The 20,036-nt window shown below is 33.0% G+C and overlaps 2 protein-coding genes across 4 annotated transcripts; both read left to right on the forward strand.

Moving 5' to 3' along the window:
* The first annotated feature begins 1,293 nt into the window (after positions 1 to 1,293).
* Positions 1,294 to 10,403, forward strand: LOC119614045 (alpha-protein kinase 1). Of its 2 annotated transcripts, none has more exons than XM_037970140.1 (4): positions 1,294 to 1,715; positions 5,681 to 6,502; positions 8,748 to 8,896; positions 8,996 to 10,403. In XM_037970140.1, the coding sequence occupies exons 2-4, from the start codon at positions 5,782 to 5,784 to the stop codon at positions 10,031 to 10,033; spliced, it is 1,908 nt and encodes a 635-aa protein (XP_037826068.1). In that variant the 5' UTR covers positions 1,294 to 1,715; positions 5,681 to 5,781; the 3' UTR covers positions 10,034 to 10,403. The 2 variants fall into 2 exon arrangements, with proteins under 2 accessions (XP_037826068.1, XP_037826069.1); XM_037970141.1 differs by having other exon boundaries at positions 5,681 to 6,484.
* A 1,163-nt stretch (positions 10,404 to 11,566) lies between these two features.
* LOC119614042 (1-phosphatidylinositol 3-phosphate 5-kinase-like) lies at positions 11,567 to 16,584 on the forward strand. 2 transcript variants are annotated; one of them, XM_037970135.1, is made up of 6 exons: positions 11,567 to 12,282; positions 12,349 to 12,963; positions 13,343 to 13,499; positions 13,559 to 14,342; positions 14,414 to 14,730; positions 15,979 to 16,584. In XM_037970135.1, exons 1-6 carry the CDS (start codon positions 12,124 to 12,126, stop codon positions 16,080 to 16,082), a joined length of 2,136 nt encoding a protein of 711 aa, XP_037826063.1. In that variant the 5' UTR covers positions 11,567 to 12,123; the 3' UTR covers positions 16,083 to 16,584. The 2 variants fall into 2 exon arrangements, with proteins under 2 accessions (XP_037826063.1, XP_037826064.1); XM_037970136.1 differs by having other exon boundaries at positions 11,585 to 12,261.
* The last annotated feature ends 3,452 nt before the right edge of the window (positions 16,585 to 20,036 follow it).

Below are 20,036 nucleotides of genomic sequence, written 5' to 3' on the forward strand. Positions count from 1 at the left end.
TTCAACTCTGAACTTTATATAGATTCTAGAAACTAACATTACTAAAGTACTAAACAACTCATTAAGCCTGTTATTTATCCTTATTTCATAGTTAATCATCAGAAGTGACAATTACATTTAATACCTCTTAATCCTGGCATAAAAACATATTTATAACATTCATAATTTATTGAGAAATAACCCTTATTTAACAATTCAATTCTATTATATAAATGCACTAATCATCCATTACTTTTTGAATTCAATTAAAACAAGGAATCCCACATTCAGTACCCCCAACTAATCCCCCTCTAGCATAACATTTAACAAAATATTTTTACTCTTTCCTTAAACAAAAGTAAAATAACTACAAAAAACTTACAGCAAGAGTGTAAGAGCTAAAAATATATGGAGACCGACCAAGAGAGATATTATAATAGTAATACTAAAAGAGAATATTACTCTCATTTTCTCTCACTAGGACCTAACAAATAAACTAGTCTTCATATCCCTAGAACCAGACAACAAAACGACATGTAGAAAACGATTGTACCAACCAAAAGACCAACCCATAAAACACTCCATAGATGCATAGACACACACACACACACACACTCAATTGCACAGAAAATATTGTTTGTTGCAAATTGTTGGCGACGAGGATAGACGAGTAAATTGTCTGGCGGTGCCAGTATCAAACTTACGACACACACCGTTAGGTGGTGTATAACGGTGCTTTTGTGGACGACTACAAAACATTTACTTGTTTTTTCGCTTATCCCTTTTTTTCTACACTTTTGTTTTACAACTGATTTGTTTTTTGGGAATGTCGTCGTAGGGATATTAAGGCAGAAATTGAGCCTTTTTAACAGGAAATACATTGGGAAAAAACCAAATAAAACCACCATAAGGCTGAGTAAGACCCATCTTGGGTAATATATGTTGTGTGGGTTAAACTTTTATTTTACGTTTTTTTTCCTGTGGGTTTTTATTCTGTGTTCAATTCGGACGTTTGGCGTTTTTTTTCTGGTTTTGGTAGTGGAAAAGTAATACACGAGAACGAGTAAAACAAGTGTGGTGTGGTTTGAATTGTACTGAAGTGAATTCAAGTAAAGTGTGTTGTAGTAAAAGAAAACATTTGGGGTGGCAGCTGCAGCAGCAGCAGCAGTACAAGTAGTAGTACTAGTAGAGTAGCAAAGGCAAGTGGCATAAATGCAGCAGCAACTCCTGCAATGCAAGTGAAAATAAAAATTTCAATGTGTGGTATGAGTGCGTAACGCAGTAACATTTACGTTGCATACATTTTGGTGCTTTTGTATACATTTTCAACTGAAGTTTTTTTTGTTTGTTTCCCTTTTTTTGGATTTTTTCGGGCTAAAGAAGTGCATTGAAATGCAAACAAGGCTTTTGCAAAAGTAATCATCATAGTATCCCCCATAAAAAAAAAATACCCACAAAAAAAAATAAAAAAATATTCATTGATTCTCAGATTGTGGAGCAGAAAGTGTGTTATAATAAAAAAAAACGAAATAAAACCAAAACTGTGTCTAAAGATATTTTTGTAAAATATTGGTCAAATGCAAGACAGCCTTTAAAACATTAAGGAAAATAATTTAAAGAGAATTTTCGCCCAGCGAAATTATTTTAATTAAATAAGAAAAATATTAACAAACTTAATTAAATTTAAACAAATTTCTACGCTAAACACTATGGCTAAGACTAAAAAGCTAATAAAGGTAAGTGTTTATGGTGAATATTTTGTATTTGGCTTAAAATCAATAAATTAAAATTGTACCAGCTGCTTGAAAATTTAAGATTTAAGTTTTCTTAATCACAAAATCTATTTTCTACAAATAACTAATATTAATTCTTTAACAAAAGTTATGACTTAAATATAGTTTTCTAAAGTTGAAAAATAATTTAATATTTTATTTGAAAAAATTATTGCATTTTACCGCTATTTTTCTTAGGAGTTGGGGTAGGTAGTTGTCTCATTATGTCCTTTTCTTTTTTCCTACACTAATTCGTTACTACATCTACTACAATTCTTTTTTGTGTTGCTTTTTCAACTGTTGTTGTTGTTGTTTATATTTTCGTTTTTCCTTTTTTCTGTGTAAATATTTTAGCCATTGTTTTTGTTGCTCTCTTTGGTTATACTATTCCTGGGGAGGTTGCCAAAAGTGAGAAAAGCATATAAGGACTGGGATTGTACCGAACGGAACTAGAACAGAACTAGAACTGAGTTAGAACTGAACTAGAACAGAACTACAACTGAAACTAGAACTGAACTAGAACAGAACTACAACTGAACTAGAACTGAACTAGAACTGAAACTAGAACTGAACTAGAACTGAACCTGAACTGAACTAGAACTGAACTAGAACTGAACTAGAACTGAACTAGAACTAGAACTAGAACTGAACTAGAACTGAACTAGAACTGAACTAGAACTGAACTAGAACTGAACTAGAACTGAACTAGAACTGAACTAGAACTGAACTAGAACTGAACTAGAACTGAACTAGAACTGAACTAGAACTGAACTAGAACTGAACTAGAACTGAACTAGAACTGAACTAGAACTGAAACTAGAACTGAACTAGAACTGAACTAGAACTAAACTAGAACTGAACTAGAACTGAACTAGAACTGAACTAGAACTGAACTAGAACTGAACTAGAACTAAACTAGAACTGAACTAGAACTGAACTAGAACTGAACTAGAACTAGAACTGAACTAGAACTGAACTAGAACTGAACTAGAACTGAACTAGAACTGAACTAGAACTGAACTAGAACAGAACTAGAACTGAGTTAGAACTGAACTAGAACAGAACTACAACTGAACTAGAACTGAACTAGAACAGAACTACAACTGAACTAGAACTCACTAGAACTCAACTAGAACTGAACTAGAACTGAACTAGAACTGAACTAGAACTGAACTAGAACTAAACTAGAACTGAACTAGAACTGAACTAGAACTGAACTAGAACTGACTAGAACTGAACTAGAACTGAACTAGAACTGAACTAAACTGAACTAGAACTGAACTAGAACTGAACTAGAACTGACTAGAACTGAACTAGAACTGAACTAGAACTGAACTAGAACTGAACTAGAACTGAACTAGAACTGAACTAGAACTGAACTAGAACTGAACTAGAACTGAACTAGAACTGAACTAGAACTGAACTAGAACTGAACTAGAACTGAACTAGACTGAACTAGAACTGAACGAACTGACTAGAACTGAACTAGAACTGAACTAGAACTGAACTAGAACTGAACTAGAACTGAACTAGAACTGAACTAGAACTGAACTAGAACTGAACTAGAACTGAACTAGAACTGAACTAGAACTGAACTAGAACTGAACTAGAACTGACTAGAACTGAACTAGAACTGAACTAGAACTGAACTAGAACTGAACTAGAACTGAACTAGAACTGAACTAGAACTGAACTAGAACTGAACTAGAACTGACTAGAACTGAACTAGAACTGAACTAGAACTGAACTAGAACTGAACTAGAACTGAACTAGAACTACTAGAACTAACTAGAACTGAACTAGAACTGAACTAGAACTGAACTAGAACTGAACTAGAACTGAACTAGAACTGAACTAGAACTGAACTAGAACTGAACTAGAACTGAACTAGAACTGAACTAGAACTGAACTAGAACTGAACTAGAACTGAACTAGAACTGAACTAGAACTGACTAGAACTGAACTAGAACTGAAACTAGAACTGAACTAGAACTGAACTAGAACTGAACTAGAACTGAACTAGAACTGAACTAGAACTGAACTAGAACTGAACTAGAACTGAACTAGAACTGAACTAAACTGAACTAGAACTGACTAGAACGAACTAGAACTGAACTAGAACTGAACTAGAACTGAACTAGAACTGAACTAGAACTGAACTAGACTGAACTAGAACTGACTAGAACTGAACTAGAACTGAACTAGAACTGAACTAGAACTGAACTAGAACTGAACTAGAACTGAACTAGAACTGAACTAGAACTGAACTAGAACTGAACTAGAACTGAACTAGAACTGAACTAGAACTGAACTAGAACTGAACTAGAACTGACTAGAACTGAACTAGAACTGAACTAGAACTGAACTAGAACTGAACTAGAACTGAACTAGAACTGAAACTAGAACTGAACTAGAACTGAACTAGAACTGAACTAGACTGAACTAACTGAACTAGAACTGAACTAGAACTGAACTAGAACTGAACTAGAACTGAACTAAGACTTGAACTAGAACTGACTAGAACTGAACTAGAACTAGAACTAGAACTGAACTAGAACTGAACTAGAACTGAACTAGAACTGAACTAGAACTGAACTAGAACTGAACTAGAACTGAACTAGAACTGAACTAGAACTGAACTAGAACTGAACTAGAACTGAACTAGAACTGAACTAGAACTGAACTAGAACTGAACTAGAACTGAACTAGAACTGAACTAGAACTGAACTAGAACTGAACTAGAACTGAACTAGAACTGAACTAGAACTGAACTAGAACTGAACTAGAACTGAACTAGAACTGAACTAGAACTGAACTAGAACTGAACTAGAACTGAACTAGAACTGAACTAGAACTGAACTAGAACTGAACTAGAACTGAACTAGAACTGAACTAGAACTGAACTAGAACTGAACTAGAACTGAACTAGAACTGAACTAGAACTGAACTAGAACTGAACTAGAACTGAACTAGAACTGAACTAGAACTGAACTAGAACTGAACTAGAACTGAACTAGAACTGAACTAGAACTAGAACTAACTAGAACTGAACTAGAACTGAAATAGAACTGAACTAGAACTGAACTAGAACTAAACTAGAACTGAACTAGAATTGAACTAGTACTGAACTAGAACTGAACTAGAACTGAACTAGAACTGAACTAGAACTGAACTAGAACTGAACTAGAACTGAACTAGAACTGAACTGGAACTGAACTAGAACTGAACAAAACTCCAAGTTTCCGAAATAGATGTTTTGGAGAACATAACGTAATAATTGTAACCTTTTTCTAAAATGGCAACATTCTCTCGTTTTAACTCTCTTTACAAAACTCTCCCGCTTAAAAGCACATTCTCTCAGTTTATGTTTTCTACTCTAACAATAAATTATTTCTCTCTACTACTACTACGTTAACAGCTAAATTCTGAGTAAAAGTTTTTATTTAAATTATAGTATATTGTGTGATTCCGATATATCTATATATGGTATATATTTTTGTTGTTGCCATTATTTCGTACTTTATTTTTTGGTAGCCAATTTCTCATCACAAACGGAATTTCACTTTTTATTTACCATACATATAAAGTGTATGTACGAGTAATTTGTATTGTGCTCGTATTCTGTGTGGCAGCATAAACAGCCTTAAGGGAGTTGAATAACGCAACACAGTAATAATAATGTATGGGAAAACTTTGTATATGGAAAGTTGGGAGAAAATTTAAGATGTAATATGTATGTACGTAGATAGACACGTAACAATAACAACAGAAACAAAAATCGGGCTCTCTGTTTATGTTTATAAATGCCGGGATTTTATTTTTAAATAGGAAAAAAGTAATTTTAGTTTTAAGTTTATACAAACAAACATAATATTTGCCTAAAAAGTAATAAGTTTTTCTTGAAATTTTCTTTTTTAATTTCTTTGCAGAAATTTACAAAATATTTTTTTAAAACTCTTATACATAACAATTTAATTATACGTAAGAAAAACTTTACTAATTTTAATACGAAAATCCTTAAGGAGAGAAAATGAATTTTACACCATTTGGTAATCCATTTCCCGGTTCTATACCGGGTATAGCCCAGTTTACTGCCACCACAACACCTTTGGTATCGACAGTAACATCGGCTTCGGCGGTGGCCACGGTAACAGCAACTACCACACTGCAACAACAGCAGCAGCAACAACAACAGCAGCAGCAGCAACAGCAACAAGATACTGTAACAATAGCGGGCAATCGTTACCAGCAACAGCAGCAGCAACAACAACCTAGTACCTCTACCATTAGTATGACCCATTTCAATCAACCTGCCATACAAGTTGCCACCGCTACTGCTGTTACCGCTTTGCCCGCCAAATTTCGCACCAACAACGATGATTCTCAAGGTGATAAATACAATGGTCATATGGTTGCGTTAGCAGCTGCTGGTGTGGGCAATCAACAGCAAGCCCAGCAACAACAGCAGCAGCAACAACAACAACAAACTACACAGTATACTACTATACCCGCCTACAATCAACAAACTGAAGATAAACGTTTAGTACAAGCCGCCATAGCTTATCCTCAAAATACCATAACAGCTTCCACCTCAGCAGCAGCGGCTGCTACTGCCTTAGGTTTACAACAAGCTCAATTACAGCCCTCAACATCGACGCAGCAATTGCAGACACAGCTAGCAGCACCTCAGGAGTTAACTCAGGATTTATGCAATGCCATATTGCAACAACAAGGTGTGGATTCAAAACGTGGTGAGTTAGAATAGCTTAAGTGGGCGGGGTCTTAGAAGGCAGACAGCCATAGGAGTATATGGGTAAAAATGGGATGAAAACATACTAGGTCAGTATTAAATTTTAATTTATTTTTTAAGAACAACTCAAAAGTTTGTATCCGAAAAAAAATTAACACAAGTAGAAAAGAATAGTCTGGCATGGCCGACTTTATGACACCCTACATTAGCTATGTATTTATTTTAAAAGAATAAAACTGAACGGGCAAAAGTAAATTGCAGGCATTGAAAACTCAGGACTTTAGTACTTTTTTCAGTACTTTTTGATACCGCGGTACACCCACGACTTATTCGATACTTTTTCTAACTTATAAACTTTTGATCAGTAGTTTACATAATAGTCTAGTCTATAGTCCATAGTTCATTCTATAGTCTATTGTATAGTCCAGTCTATAGTCTAATCTATAGTCTAGTCTATAGTCTAGTCTATAGTCTAGTCTATAGTCAAGTCTATAGTCTAGTCTATAGTCTAGTCTATAGTCTAGTCTATAGTCTAGTCTATAGTGTAGTCTATAGTCTAGTCTATAGTCTAGTCTATAGTCTAGTCTATAGTCTAGTCTATAGTCTAGTCTATAGTCTAGTCTATAGTCTAGTCTATAGTCTAGTCTATAGTCTAGTCTATAGTCTAGTCTATAGTCTAGTCTATAGTCTAGTCTATAGTCTAGTCTATAGTCTAGTCTATAGTCTAGTCTATAGTCTAGTCTATAGTCATAGTCTAGTCTATAGTCTAGTCTATAGTCTAGTCTATAGTCTAGTCTATAGTCTAGTCTATAGTCTAGTCTATAGTCTAGTCTATAGTCTAGTCTATAGTCTAGTCTATAGTCTAGTCTATAGTCTAGTCTATAGTCTAGTCTATAGTCTAGTCTATAGTCTAGTCTATAGTCTAGTCTATAGTCTAGTCTATAGTCTAGTCTATAGTCTAGTCTATAGTCTAGTCTATAGTCTAGTCTATAGTCTAGTCTATAGTCTAGTCTATAGTCTAGTCTATAGTCTAGTCTATAGTCTAGTCTATAGTCTAGTCTATAGTCTAGTCTATAGTCTAGTCTATAGTCTAGTCTATAGTCTAGTCTATAGTCTAGTCTATAGTCTAGTCTATAGTCTAGTCTATAGTCTAGTCTATAGTCTAGTCTATAGTCTAGTCTATAGTCTAGTCTATAGTCTAGTCTATAGTCTAGTCTAGTCTATAGTCTAGTCTATAGTCTAGTCTATAGTCTAGTCTATAGTCTAGTCTATAGTCTAGTCTATAGTCTAGTCTATAGTCTAGTCTATAGCCTAGTCTATAGTCTAGTCTATAGTCTATTCTATAGTCTATTCTATAGTCTAGTCTATAGTCTAGTCTATAGTCTAGTCTATAGTCTAGTCTATAGTCTAGTCTATAGTCTAGTCCTAGTCTAGTCTATAGTCTAGTCTATAGTCTAGTCTATAGTCTAGTCTATAGTCTAGTCTATAGTCTAGTCTATAGTCTAGTCTATAGTCTAGTCTAGTCTAGTCTATAGTCTAGTCTATAGTCTAGTCTATAGTCTAGTCTATAGTCTAGTCTATAGTCTAGTCTATAGTCTAGTCTATAGTCTAGTCTATAGTCTAGTCTATAGTCTAGTCTATAGTCTAGTCTATAGTCTAGTCTAGTCTATAGTCTAGTCTATAGTCTAGTCTATAGTCTAGTCTATAGTCTATTTTCGTATAAGATGTTCATTTGAAGGGATAAACTATTAAGGGAAGCGTTAGAGAAATAGTATAGAGAAACTATGAAATCTGAATTCTTATAGATTAGTATGTTTGTTTATTGAAGGCCCAGATATCTTCCAGATTCAACTCATGTATAATCGAGAAGTTCCCTACATACATATGTATAAAGAAAATATGATCCAAATTCCGAAAAAGTATGAAGACCCCTGATATCTCGAGATTCAAATCATTTTATATCAAGTTAAAATTAATATTTTAAGAGTAACATTGATCTTAAAGCTGCAAATTTGAAAAAATAACAAAGTATTGTACTCACCTTAACAAGATGATGTCGATTTGTAATTGCTCCAGCAGCTTTATGACCCAGAATGTCAGTTCAATTTAGTTATAGTTCAATTTAGTTATAAATAGTTTAGTTACAACCAGGTGGAGGCTATTTTAATTACATATTTCACTTTTACTTTAAGACTTAAAGAACTGTTGTATTAAATTTTCAAAATTTTCTTACTTCCTCTCAATAGTGTTACAAAATACCTCATGGCAATCATTAACCCCTGGTACTACGGTTGCAGATTATCTATCACATCTTCCGGCTAATACATTGCCACTATCATTACATCATTTTTTAAAATATTCAGCAGAGAATATTAAAAAGGAAAACCAAAATGTAGTAAGTATAATAGGCAAACAGAGATAGGTAGATAATTTATGTTCAAAACTAACGTAAAAAGAAACAAATCTATGACATTTCATTTATTTGCCTCAACAGGTTTTACAGGTACAAACGGGACCACCATTGGGTTTAAACACCTTGGGCGGCTCTACCACAATCACAATACCTCAGCAGCAATTGCAGCAAGTAACGGCTACAATACAAGAACAACAGCAGCAGCAACAACAACAACAGCAGCAACAACAACAAAACACAGCCACCGCCACTTTGCCCTTGTTACAAACCCAACCTACAACAAGTGTTTTAGCTGCCACTTTACAGACTACCCAACAGCAGGCTACACCTATAGAGCCCAGTACTAGCGCGGCAGCCACTACCACTACCCCTAAACGTAAAAAACGAAAAAAGCGTGTTAAGGAACGAAAACCTAAACCCAGACCCGGCGAAATACGTTTAACCACCGCTTTAGATGGTAGTCCTTTGTACATGTGTCCCGAATGCCAAGTGGCTTATCCCGAACCTGAATTGCTAGAAATCCATTTAATAGGTCATAATTCTGAAAGGAGATACATCTGCGATATATGCCAAGCAACACTTAAAAGAAAAGATCATCTGACGCGTCACAAACAGTCCCACAATCCCGAAAGACCTTTTATATGTACGGTTTGCTTGAAGGCTTTCAAAAGAAAAGAACAATTAAGTCTGCATTTTGTCATACATTCCGGCGAGAAGCGTCATATATGTCAGGAATGTGGCAAAGGTTTCTATCGTAAAGATCATTTGAGAAAACACACCAGATCCCATATAGCACGTAGAGTTAAGGCTGAGTTAAGTATGCAGAATGAAAGTGAAAATGGTACTAGTATGCTGCAGCCAGTGGCAGGAGCCTTGGCCGTGGTGCAAGCCACTTTACAGCAAGTTCAGCAGCAGCAACAACAACAACAGCAGCAACAGCCTCAAACACAAACCCAGCAAACCACACAAGTGCAGCAACAACAAGTACAACAACAACAACAGCAGCAAGTACAACAACAATTGCAGAGCCAACAACTACAACAGCAACATGTGGTTATCACCCAGCAACAGAATCCCCAGCAGCAGCAGACCCAGCAACAAATGCAACTGCCTAATTAGCCCCCACCTGGTGGCACACAGCAAGAATTTTGTAAAGTTAGCTAGTTACACATTTTTGTTGTTGTTGTCATTATTTATTAACAAATTAACACAATTTTTTTACATTTTTCATAATTTCCATTCTTATCAAAAACTTTCTTCTTACAACACAATTTTGTTTACTATTTTTTTCCATTAAAAGCTTTTGCACACTCTTAACTTTATTATAATTTATCTTAAAAACACTTTAATCTTCATAAACAACATTTATTTAACACTTTCGCTATTTAATTTGTATGTTTTACTTTAAAAATTAAAATTTTCTTTATTTCTTTTCACAACTAAATGACTTTTCACATTTTTCTACAAAGTACCGTTACTTTTGGTTTGTTTATCTTTTTTCCCACAACATAGTTGTCATATATTGTACTTTTTCATTTATTCTAACATGGTAGCATTCTTTTGTACTATTTTTACAAAAACTGTCAAGTTTTTTGTTAATTTTGTAAATAAATTTTATGTTTTTTAAATAATTTTTGCAAATAGTCTCAATTATTATATATAATTATATAAAATATATGTGTATTTGTATTATAAATCATAGATTTTTTATTAAAAAAATAAAAACAAATCTATTTTTTTATTGTAGATATAATAAACAAAATTTATTTAACCAATAATTCTTGAAAAAAAAAAAACAATAAAAAGAAATTGTATGTGTTTTTTATATATAATAAAAGTAAAAAAACCGACAAATTGTATTGTAAATTTATTAATAAATTAATGTAAAGTAATAGATTTTAAGTATTTTATTATACAATTAATAAAAGAAGAAAAAAATAAAAATAACAATTAAGACATGCATATTTTTCATTAAAAAATAGTTGTTTTATTTAGTACTTATACCATTTAAAAGAGATGTTATGAAACTATAGACTAGACTCTATACTAGACTATAGACTAGACTATATACTAAACTAAATACTAGACTAGACAGTAGAATAGATTATAGACTGTACTATATACTAGACTATAGACAATAGACTAGAATATGGACTAGACTATAGACTAGACTTTAGAATATTAGATATTGACTAGACTGTAGACTAGACTATAGAGTAGACTATAGGCTATAGACTAGCCTACGAAGAATATAAATTGTGGAAAAAGCAAAATCGTCCCATAATTAATTAATTTCTAGTCAATCGAAGTTGATTAATACTAATTGTAAACTAGAAGTTTTATAATTTAATAATTCTGCAACTTTTTTCATTATTATAAGAAATTTATTTACACCAACCTCTTTAGCAATTCTTTCTCCATAAATTGGCTTTTTTAAAATATTAAAAGCCATTTCCTTATCCGTTTTAAACCCTCTAAATATCAGACTTCTTCTAAATTTACTTTTTACAACCATTTTCCTACTACTACTCCATAATACAACTCATTTAAGGTGCTGCCATCTATGTGTCAAAAATGTAACACCTCCACCATATGTTTACACAAAATACTACGTATTTAAACAACGCTGCTTGCAAAAAACAACAAACTGACACACACTCATACGAAAAACATCTGTGCGTGTGAACAAAAACAGAATTCTGATGGAAGTCACCACAAAAAAGTGAATTGCTCTTGAAAAAAGTGAAATTTCCTTTATAAAACCCGTTTAAAACATTTTAAAATTGCAACTAAAGTAAAATTTAATTATTATATTATAAAGAACAAATAAATTTCAAAGTTTTTGAAAAAGATTAAAGACAAATATTTGCCTTCGAAAAAATTTTAAAGGAAAAACCCCAATTTCCCCTTCCTCTTTTTTAACATACAAAAGGAGAAAAAAAAACTATAATAAAAGAAGACAAAGACACAAATATAGAGAAAAATATAAATAATCAGAAAAAAGGTGGAAGAAGCAGCAGCTAAGAAGGCAAACATACAAAAAACCCATAATAGAAATAAAAATAAAAACGAAAAAAATCACGGAACACAAAAGAAGACATTTATAGAGTAAAAGACTAGAGAGATAGATAGAAAAAAGCTGAAAAACAACGACGAAATATTTTCAGATTTGCGTCATAAGTTGAAATAGAACTTGTTAGCTTCTTGGAATGACTATAAAACCTGTTATAGCACCAACACCCAAGAGGTCTGGCACCTCAGCGAATGAGTCGGATAAGAAGGAGTCACACCAAGTGGCCAATGTGGGAGACGCAGCAACGAATGCCTTAAATCAACATCGTAATGTGGTAATAGATGCTCACGGTCAGGTATGCTTTCATTACTAGAGGACACGTTTATTTATCCAATTTATTTTCTTTTTTCAACATTTCTAGAGTCCCCAGCGTAGGGTGGATGTCTATGATGAATTGGCCAGACATAGACGTAGTCCCCATAAGACTTCACGCAATAAAAGGCGTGATCATCATAATGATCCCTCACAATTGCACCACAAAAGGGAGCGTGTAGCTGCCGCCCTTAATGACAAACATGGCAATGTTGGCATTAGTGTGGCAAACATTAAATGCAATAGCCCTCACTCGGCTACAGCTGCGTCGGTGGGTTCAGGTGTCGTCAATCCTAATGTAGCGGTAACTCATGGCTCTTCGTTAGGCAATAAGTCTCCTGATCATTTACTTAAAACCTCCCAGACACCCCAAACTCAGCCGGGTTCTGTGGCTCAGGCAGCTAGCGGTTTGCTTAAAGCTATAGAGGATACATTTTCGGGTTACAATTCTGGTGATGAACATTTACAGCCTAAGGAGGATTTAACTACGGCCGATGAATGGCAAAAGAAAGATGAACAATTTGCCAAATGTATGGCTGATCGTGGTTATATTTTGAAACCTGTGGAGGAGGATGGTGCCTGTTTGTTTCGTTCCATTTCATTGCAAATTTATGGGGATGAGGAAATGCATGATGTCATTAGACAACATACCATGGACTATATTGTAAGTAAACAAATTTCTGGCTTTTTATAAAAAAATCAAACTTTTCTAAAGAAAATTACTCTCTTTTGACGAAAGAGACAAGTTTTCTATAGAAGATTACTCTTCTGTGGAAAGAGACAAATTTTCTATAGAAAATCTCTTATGGCGAAAGAGATCTCTTTTGGTAAAAGAGATAAATTTTCTCCCCTTTGGAGAAAGAGACAAATTTTCTATCGAAACTGTATCTCTTATGGAAAAATATACAAATTTTCCTTTGAAAAGGTTAGTGTTTGTGTGAAGGATACACATTTTCTATAGAAAAAGTCTTTTTTTTTTTTTTTGTAAAAGAGCAAAATTTTCTATACAAAATATTACAAATTTTCTCTTTTCTTTATTTCAGTTTAAAAATCGTGAATATTTTAGTCATTTTGTAACTGAAGATATTAACAGTTACATTAAACGAAAACGTCGTAAAGATTCCCATGGTAATCATATTGAAATCCAAGCTATGTCTGAAATTTATAGTCGTCCTGTTGAGGTCTATTGTTATAAGCCCAGTAAGTAAATTAAATTTTTTACCATTTAAACTTTAATTTTCTAAAATGATTGCTTACAGCTCCCATTAATATATTCAATTCGGAACAATCGAATAATGGTTATGCTCCCTTACGTTTATCCTATCAGAGAGGCACACACTATAATGCCATTATAGATCCCTATAATGCCACTGTGGGTGTAGGTCTAGGTTTAGCTGGTTATAAACCAGAACTACAAACAAAAGAGGCCGTACGTATGAGTGAACAAGATGAAATAGAACAAACTATGTTTGAGGATAAACTAAAGACCACAGATTGGGAGGCGACAAATGAGGCCATTGAAGAGCAAATAGCAAGAGAATCATATTTACAATGGTGTAGAGATAATTTGCAGAAAAATCGTAATGCCACATCTACCTCAGCGGCAGCCTCAACATCAGCCACAATAACCTCGGGTGAAGCGGCTTCTGATGCAGAGGCTTCACCCTCTAAATACGCTATACAACGCTTAAATTCCAATAACATATTAAATAGCAATAGTAGTAGTAATAGCACTATAACTAGCTCAGCAAGTTCCTCTACAACAACAACAAATAGCAATAGTAATAACAGCACAACTTTAAATAATCTCGATCAACATCAATATGTTTCCCACTCACCCAAACATTTCACTTCATTAGCCCACCTAAAACCCGGTGAGGATTTAGGTTTCGATAGTGATGATACCGATATGAGTAGTACTAGTTCTATAGGTGGCTCTACATCACCTTCCTCTGTCGCCAGAAGTAAAAAATCTAAAACACGTAATCCCTCAAAAAAGCTGATTAATAAAAAAAGACGTCGTGATTTGCAAAGTAATCAACAGTGAGTCATATTTTATTTTGTCATTTAAAATTTCTTTATTTTTAACTTTTTTTCTTTTTTAACAATTTTAGAGATGATACTGCTTCTCTGCGCAAAAGTCCCAAACGTGATTATGTCGCTGACTTAAATGCATGTGCAGAAAAACGTCCATTAACTCCGGATTATGAACAGCAATTACCAAGTACTTCGAAACAATCTCATACGCCGGAAAAACAATATAATAAAACTAACAGCACTGCCGATTCAGCAGCATTGCCATCATCTTCTTCTTCTTCAGCTTCAGCCAGTGGAACGTCCCCTTCAACAACACCTACAACAAATTCCCCTATAAAACAGACAAATTCTAGTTTTTATCAGGAGTTATTAGAGGCATCCTATGCGAATGATGGTAAGAAAGCAAAATATTTTAGTTTTTTTTTTTTTTTTGTAGAAAAAATTATCAAATGTTCTATAGAAAAGAAATAAACTGTCTCTCTTTTGACGAAAGAGACAAATTTTTTATAGAAAATGTCTCACTTTTTGGCGAAAGAGACAAATTTTCTATAGAAAATGTCTCTCTTTTTACGAAAGATACCGAAAGAGAAAAAATTTCTATAGAAAATATCTGTCTTTTGACGAAAGAGACCAAATTTCTGTAGAAAATATCTCTCTTTTGACGAAAGAGCCAAATGTTCTATAGAAATTAACTCTCTTTTGGAAAAAGAGACAAGTTTTCTATAGAAAATAACTCACTTTTGGCGAAAGAGACAAATTTTCTATAGAAAATGTCTCACTTTTGGCGAAAGAGACAAATTTTTTTTACGAAAGGTACCAAATTTCTATAGAAAATAACTCTCTTTTGACGAAAGAGAACAAATTTCTATAGAAAATATCTGTCTTTTGACGAAAGAGACAAATTTTCTATAGAAAATGTCTCTCTTTTGACGAAAGAGCCAAATGTTCTATAGAAAATAACTCACTTTTGGCGAAAGAGACAAATTTTATATAGAAAATGTCTGTCTCTCTTTTGGCGAAAGAGACAAATTTTCTATAGAAAATGTCTCTCTTTTGGCGAAAGACACAAATTTTCTATAGAAAATGTCTCTCTTTTGGCGAAAGAGACAAATTTTCTATAGAATATGTCTCCCTTTTGACGAAAGAGACATATTTTCTATAGAAAATGTCTCCCTTTTGACGAAAGAGACAAATTTTCTATAGAAAATGTCTCTCTTTTGGCGAAAGAGACAAATTTTCTATAGAAAATGTCTCTCTTTTGGCGAAAGAGACAAATTTTCTATAGAAAATATCTCACTTTTGACGAAAGAGACAAATTTTCTATAGAAAATGTCACTCCTCTGGCGAATTTTCTATAGAAAATGTCTCTCTTTTAATGAAAAGAGACAATTTTTAATAGAAAATGTCTCTCTTTTGACGAAAGAGATAATTTTTTTTTCTCTTTTGGCGAAAGAGACAAACTTTCTTTAAGAAATTTCTCTCTTTTTGAAAAAGACTAAACTTTTCTTTAGAAATTTTCTCTCATTTTTCATAGAAAATTTCGCTAATTTTTTAGAAAGATTGTTTTTCTCTTTTCTGGAGAAAAATTCTCTAGTGTCTCTCTGAGTGTCCAGATTTTATTTTAGGTTTTCTCTATTTTCAGGCTTTAGCCAATTAACTGAATCTGAAATGCTACAACGCGCCATACAAATGTCCACACACGATTATATAGAAGATCAAAAACGTAAATATTTATATGGACCATAAATATTTGATTTTCAATTTATACGTCCCGCTAAACAAAACGTTTCCAAATAAACTTAAGGTATTCAAAATTTCATTTAACTTTTAAACATAAATTCTAAATTTTCTTGAAATCTTTATTTCAAACTTTTAAAGATTTCAATTTTCGAATAAAATTTTAAAACTCTTTTAAAGTTATTTTTGAGCAAAAAAAGTTAAATGAAATTATTTTTTTTTTTATTATTTTAAATATATTTTTTTAATTTATATAAACAGCAAAATGCATAAACAAATGTTATACATACAAACATATTTATATACATATTTTGGAAGTTGTGTTTTTTGAAAAGAAAAAACTAAACACTCTTTTTTTTGTAGAATTAAATCTTAAAAAAAAATGCATAAATTTGAAACATAACTTAGAGCAAACAGAAAGAAAACCAAATAATTAATCAAAAAGAAATTAAGCATAAAACTTACTAAAACAAAAAGAATATGAACAGTAAAACCTTATAAAAGAATTTGGCAAAATGTCTGTTAAAAAAGGGTTTGCATCCTTAAAAATTAAATATTCTTTAATAAAAAAATATTTGTGGAAAAAAACAAAACTTTGGTCTCAAAATAAAACTAAATAAAATTTAATAAAATTTTGTCTACTAATCCAAATTCTCATAAAAATATCTAGATTTATATAAATAAGGAAAATACTATTAAAAAAGAAAACACCCTTAAAAACACACACATACACAAATTTTGCTGGTGCATAATTTATTATTAAATTAAATTACTTCATTTAAGTTTTAAGTGTAGTTGTATGTCAATAATTTTTTAAATAAAATTACCATAAAAATGAAACAAGAAAAAAAAAAAAACAATATTGTAATGTGAAAAAACAGTAAATAAAAAAATAATAAAATTAAAAAAAATAAAGTGAAGCGTTCATTATTACAGTCACTTTTCTTAAGAAAATTTTCTACAGCGGACACTTTTCTAAAGAAAACTGGCTACAGCGGACACTTCTATAAGGAAAACTGTCACAGCAGATACTTCCCTATAGAAAACTAGCTACATCAGACACTTTTCTAAAGAAAATTGTCAACAGCAGATACTTTTCTAAAGAAAGCTGTCTACAGCAAACACTTTTCTATAGAAAACTATCTATAGCAGACACTTTCCAAAGAAAACTGTCTACAGCAGACACTTTTCTAAAGAAAACTGTCACTTCTCTAAAGAAAACTGTCTCCAACAGACATTTTTCTAAAGAAAACCATCTACAGCAGACACTTTTCTAAACAAAACTGTCTACAGCAGACACTTTTCTAAAGAAAACTTTCTATAGCACAGACTTTTCTAAAAAAAAACTGTCTATAGCAGACACTTTTCTAAAGAAAACTGTCTACAGCAGTCACTTTTCTAAAGAAAAATTTCTACAACAGACTCTGTTCTAAAGTAAACTATATACAGCAGACACTTTTCTGAAGAAAACTGTCTGCAGCAGACACTTCTCTAAAGAAAACTGTCTACAACAGACTCTGTTCTAAAGAAAACTATCTCCAGCAAATACTTTTCTAAAGAAAACTGTCCACAGCAGAAACTTTTCTAAAGCAAACTGTCTACAGCAGACACTTGTCTAAAGAAACCTGCCTTTCTAAAGAAAACTGTCTGCAGCAGGCACTTTTCTAAAGAAAACTGTTCACAGCGGAAACTTTTCTAAAGAAAACTGTACAGCAAACACTTTTCTAAAGAAAACTGCCTACAACAGACACTTCTCTAAAGCAAACTGTCTACAGCAGACACTTGTCTAAAGAAACCTGTCTACAACAGACAATTTTCTAAAGAAAACTGTACAGCAGACACTTCTCTAAAGCAAACTGTCTGCGGCAAAAACTGTTCTAAATAAAACTGCCACAACAGACATTTGTCTAAAGAAAACTGTCTACAGCAGACACTTTTCTAAAGAAAACTGTCTTTAGAACAGACTATTTTCCAAAGAAAACTGTTTATAGCAGACAGTTTTCTAAAGAAAACTGTCTACAGCAGATACTTTTCTGAAGAAAACTGTCAAAACAGACATATGTCTAAAGAAAACTGTTTATAACAGACACTTTTCTAAAGAAAACTATCTGCCACAGCAGACACTTTTCTAAAGAAAACTGTCTACAGCAGACACGTTTCTAAATAAAAATGTTTACATCGGACACTTTCTAAAGAAAACTGTCTGCAGCAGACACTTGTCTAAAGCAAACTGTCTGCGGCAAAAACTGTTCTAAATAAAACTGCCACAACAGACAATTTTCTAAAGAAAACTGTACAGCAGACACTTCTCTAAAGCAAACTGTCTGCGGCAAAAACTGTTCTAAATAAAACTGCCACAACAGACATATGTCTAAAGAAAACTGTTTATAACAGACACTTTTCTAAAGAAAACTATCTGCCACAGCAGACACTTTTCTAAAGAAAACTGTCTACAGCAGACACGTTTCTAAATAAAACTGTTTACATCGGACACTTTCTAAAGAAAACTGTCTGCAGCAGACACTTCTCTAAAGAAAACTGCCTACAGCAGTCACTTTTTTAAAGAAAACTGTCTGCAGCAGACACCTTTCTAAAGAAAACTGTTCACAGCGGAAACTTTTCTGAAGAAAACTGTCTACAGCAAACACTTTTCTAAAGAAAACTGCCTACAACAGACACTTCTCTAAAGCAAACTGTCTACAGCAGACACTTGTCTAAAGCAAACTGTCTGCGGCAAAAACTGTTCTAAATAAAACTGCCACAACAGACAATTTTCTAAAGAAAACTGTACAGCAGACACTTCTTTAAAGCAAACTGTCTGCGGCAAAAACTGTTCTAAATAAAACTGCCACAACAGACATTTGTCTAAAGAAAACTGTCTACAGCAGACACTTTTCTAAAGAAAACTGTCTACAGCAGATACCTTTCCAAAGAAAACTGTTTACAGCAGACACTTTTGTAAAGAAAACTGTCTATAGCAGACACTTTTCTAAAGAAAACTGTTTACATCAGACACTTTTCTAAAGAAAACTGTCTGCAGCAGATACTTTTCTATAGAGAACTATCTATAGCAGAAACTTTTCTAAAGAAAACTGTCTGCAGCAGACACTTCTCTAAAGAAAACTGTCTACATCAGACACTTTTCTAAAGAAAACTGTCTACAGTAGACACCTTTCTAAAGAACACTGTCTACATCAGACACTTTTCTAAAGAAAACTGTCTACAGCATATACTTTTCTATAGAGAACTATCTACAGCAGAAACTTTTCTAAAGAAAACTGTATACAGAAGACACTTTTCTAAAAAAAACTGATACAGCAGACGTTTTTCTGAAGAAAACTGTCTACAGCTGACTCTCTCATTAAAAAACTGTCTACAGCAAAAACTTTTCTAAAGAAAACTGTCTACAGCATACATTTTTCTAAAGAACATCATCCCTGCAAGGTATGTATTAAAATAGGATGATAAAATAGAACTGTCTGCGGCAAAAACTCTTCTAAATAAAACTGCCACAACAGACATTTGTCTAAAGAAAACTGTCTACAGCAGACACTTTTCTAAAGAAAACTGTTTACATCAGACACTTTTCTAAAGAAAACTGTCTGCAGCAGATACTTTTCTATAGAGAACTTTCTACAGCAGAAACTTTTCTAAAGAAAACTGTCTGCAGCAGACACTTATCTAAAGAAAACTGTCTACAGCAGACACTTTTCTAAAGAAAACTGTCTACAGTAGACACCTTTCTAAAGAACACTGTCTACAGCAGACACTTTTCTAAAGAAAACTGTTCACAGCGGAAACTTTTCTGAAGAAAACTGTCTACAGCAAACACTTTTCTAAAGAAAACTGCCTACAACAGACACTTCTCTAAAGCAAACTGTCTACAGCAGACACTTGTCTAACGAAACCTGTCTACAACAGACAATTTTCTAAAGAAAACTGTACAGCAGACACTTCTCTAAA

Source organism: Lucilia sericata, unplaced genomic scaffold (genome assembly GCF_015586225.1).
Source record: "Lucilia sericata isolate MDLA Ls3-8-SP2 unplaced genomic scaffold, ASM1558622v1 Contig002527F_arrow, whole genome shotgun sequence".
NCBI classification, from domain to species: Eukaryota; Metazoa; Arthropoda; class Insecta; order Diptera; family Calliphoridae; genus Lucilia; species Lucilia sericata.